General features: G+C 51.0%; 1 protein-coding gene across 1 annotated transcript in view; it reads right to left on the bottom strand.

Annotated features, from left to right (window-relative positions):
• Positions 1–3,289, bottom strand: part of PLXNB3 (plexin B3) — a 70,041-nt gene that overhangs the window by 15,080 nt on the left and 51,672 nt on the right. Inside the window, exons 21-23 of the mRNA XM_018572609.1 lie at positions 1,976–2,076; positions 1,671–1,888; positions 423–601 (exon numbers count right to left, since the gene is read on the bottom strand). Of these exons, the coding sequence (XP_018428111.1) occupies positions 423–601; positions 1,671–1,888; positions 1,976–2,076 (498 nt within the window). The remainder of the gene's footprint in view (positions 1–422; positions 602–1,670; positions 1,889–1,975; positions 2,077–3,289) is intronic.

The raw sequence follows: 3,289 nt of genomic DNA, 5'->3' as shown, positions 1-3,289 counted from the left end.
TCCGTTCCGCCAGTCAGCGCTGGCAGATCGGAGCGGGGAGGGGGGAATCCAGCCCCTCCCCTGTCACGACAGAGAGCCGTGACAGGATCGAGAGGTGAGCGAGCGCCGGTATGTGTTCTCTCACCTCCCGATCTACTGAGCCGACCTGTGACAGTCTCATCGTCACAGGTCGGCTAGAACTATGAGGTGAGTGAAAAGCCCCTCCCCCCTCATAGTTCTCCTTTAATCAGTAAGGGTCAGATGACCAGAGCGCCCTCTAGTGGCCAATCTACAAATCTCTATACTTTGTACAATGAACAGGAAACATTACAAAATGTTAAAAGTCCGATACAAAGCACTAGAAGGTAAATTTCAGGATATCTGCTCAGTACCAAATACAAAGTGTACCTGTCTCATGGCGTGGTCAGAGCGTGGACATTTACCTGCGCAGGAGCAGTTTCGGGTTCTTGGCCACACACTGCTCTATCAGCTCGCACAGCAGAGTCTTCATGACATCGGTGAGATACTCCAGCTTGCCGTGCAGAGCCACGGTGAGTAAAGACGCCGCGTGGCAGCGATCTCGCTGCGACAATGTAGACTGGGCATCCAGCGTCTCGATCAGCTGTAAGAGGCAGACAAAGGTGACCGTCCGATATGGCGAGCGTTGCACCGATCAATGCAATCTGTTAATCACGTGGCGCCGGAGACATCATGGAGGTCACACCTTTCCGAAACACGCGTTTCGGAAAGGGGCTACCTGGCTGTATCCCAATGGAAACGCGCGACAAAAACGCCCCCAAGAAGTTCCTGTACTTTTTTGGGCGTAACAGCATTTTATGTGGCAGACAATAGATGTTCCCCCCCCCCCCCCCCCCTCTATTCAAGCTTGGTTTACCATTTTTACATAAATGCCATTTTTTTTACCCCTCTTTTAACCCTTTCGCTGCCATGCCTTCCGTAACGACTCTTCGCACCTCAGCTGGCCACACCATTTTTGCAATTTTTTCCCATCGTTTTGATTTTTCTATTGCTGCGTTGCTAGCGTTTGTGAAAGACCCCTCAAATCAGTGGCCTGACAACCGCCATAGCGACCCAGGTGTCCGCTATGGGGCCCCGGCCAGGGCATCCCTCTGATGACGCCTGGTTCGCTATGGCATGTAAGGGTGCTGGCTGTCACTGGCACAGCTCAGCAGCTGCGTTTCCCCCTCACAGCCGCCGCGGAGCCGAGTCAGTGACAGCCAGCAGCTGCTGCACAAGAGGCCGGCGTTCGCAGTGAAGGAGGAGGCGGGGCCCGCCTAAGAGCAACCCCGCCTCCTCTTACATCACTGGCCAGTGACCTAAGAGCAGGCGGGGCCCGTCAATAGAAGAGGCGGGGCCCGGGGACGGAAGAGGAGGCGGAGCCCGGCGACCACGGAGGCGGACAGCGCGGACAGGGAAGAGGGGTGCAGCCCACCTGAGACCCTGCAGAGCCCACCATAGAGAGTCTATGGCGGGCTCTGCAGGGTCACTCTCAGTTGGGCTCTGCAAGGGGCATAACTAGCAATCACGGGGGCCCCATACAAAATTTTGCTACGGGGCCCCTGCGATTTCTAGTTACGCCCCTGCCCCACACCATATATTTTGTGAAGGGGAATGCCCGGTATGACATCGCAGGACTGCTGAGGAGGACATAGACTCTGGGCTCTCTGTACCTTGGTGAGGAACAGCTTGTTATTGAGGAGGTTGGAGAGCTGGTTCAGGCCTTGCTCCACGGTGGTCCTCCTGTTTTCCGGAACATCCAAATTCTTCCGCAAAGGCGAGACGGTGTCTCCAGGGAAGAAGATCTTTTCAATGTAGGTGTTGTAATCTCGGTAGGGAATGCCCGAGCCTTCAATATCACTGGTGAGGTCCATCATTTCCGTCATGAGATCTGAAAACGGACAGAAGGGAAAAGAAGATCTTCAGGCTGAAGAACCCGAACGGAGGCCACCGGAAGATTTAAGGAACGGGACCATACCAGTGAACTCTTTGCGGCACTGATCCCCCACGCTGGTCTCCAGGTTCTCCAGTTGCACGAGAACCTTCTTATAATCTCTCATTGCCAACTTACTCTGCCGCCTGCAAAACACCAACATTACAATGATGCCTCCGGGATGTCTACAACCAATCACAGACTCCGCTACAGTCATTAGTCCACTTTTCTTGTTGTGCCGCCCCAATAGGGGCATAGAATATGTCAGCAAGACCACGACCACTGCGACTGGACTTGAAAAAGACTTTGTCATCACTCATGGTCCCCATGCTTGGGGAAAATCTGAAGTGTCCAGAGGTGCCAAACTGTAGGGACTTGTCGGCACAGAGCTCTTAATTGCTGCCAAAAGGTGCAAGTACTAAATACTGAGTTGTAAGGGGGTTTTTTTTGGGGGGGGGCGGGGGGGGGGATTGTGTTTTATTTAAATGTATTCATTTTTCCCTTTTTTATATGAAAAGTCCACTTCTGCTCATCGGTGTGAAGAACAAACAAAGATCCCCTGCGGTTAAATGTTCTATGACAAAGAAAGGAAACCTCCGAGGGGGGTGAATACTTTCTACAGTCACTGTAGATGATTTTGTCATTCCTGGGTTGGGCGAGTTCAATAAAAGTAAATGATCCTGGTCAACGCTGCCAGGGCCTGTAACCCACTACGCTGGAAAAGCTCCAGCCCACCCACGCTCACCATGTGGCTACGTAAGGTGGACGAAACACGGGTAATGGAGGAGCTTACCATACTGACCACAAGTTCCGGAAAGCATGGTCATAAAATGAACTAGGATCACACTCATCCGGCACATTATTATTCTGAGTTGCCCCACCCAAGCGGCGGCCATATTGGGTGGGGCACGTGAGATTAATAACGTGATGGATGAGTGTGATCCGAGTTCATTTTATAACTTCATTGCTGTGCTGTATGTGTGTAGTTCATTGCTGTGCTGTATGTGTATAGGTCATTGCTGTGCTGTATGTGTGTAGTTCATTGCTGTGCTGTATGTGTATAGGTCATTGCTGTGCTGTATGTGTATAGTTCATTGCTATGCTGTATGTGTGTAGTTCATTGCTGTGCTTTATGCGTATAGTTCATTGCTGTGCTGTATGTGTATAGTTCATTGATGTGCTGTATGTGTATAGTTCATTGCTGTGCTGTATGTGTGTAGTTAATTGCTGTGCTTTATGTGTATAGTTCATTGCTGTGCTGTATGTGTATAGGTCATTGCTGTGCTGTATGTGTATAGGTCATTGCTGTGCTGTATGTGTATAGGTCATTGCTGTGCTGTATGTGTATAGGTCATTGCT

This window comes from Nanorana parkeri, unplaced genomic scaffold (genome assembly GCF_000935625.1).
Source record: "Nanorana parkeri isolate BGI_ZX_2015 unplaced genomic scaffold, ASM93562v1 scaffold2085, whole genome shotgun sequence".
Classification (NCBI taxonomy): domain Eukaryota; kingdom Metazoa; phylum Chordata; class Amphibia; order Anura; family Dicroglossidae; genus Nanorana; species Nanorana parkeri.
Note: the sequence above shows the minus strand (reverse complement) of the source record. Positions and strands in the feature narration are given on the sequence as shown.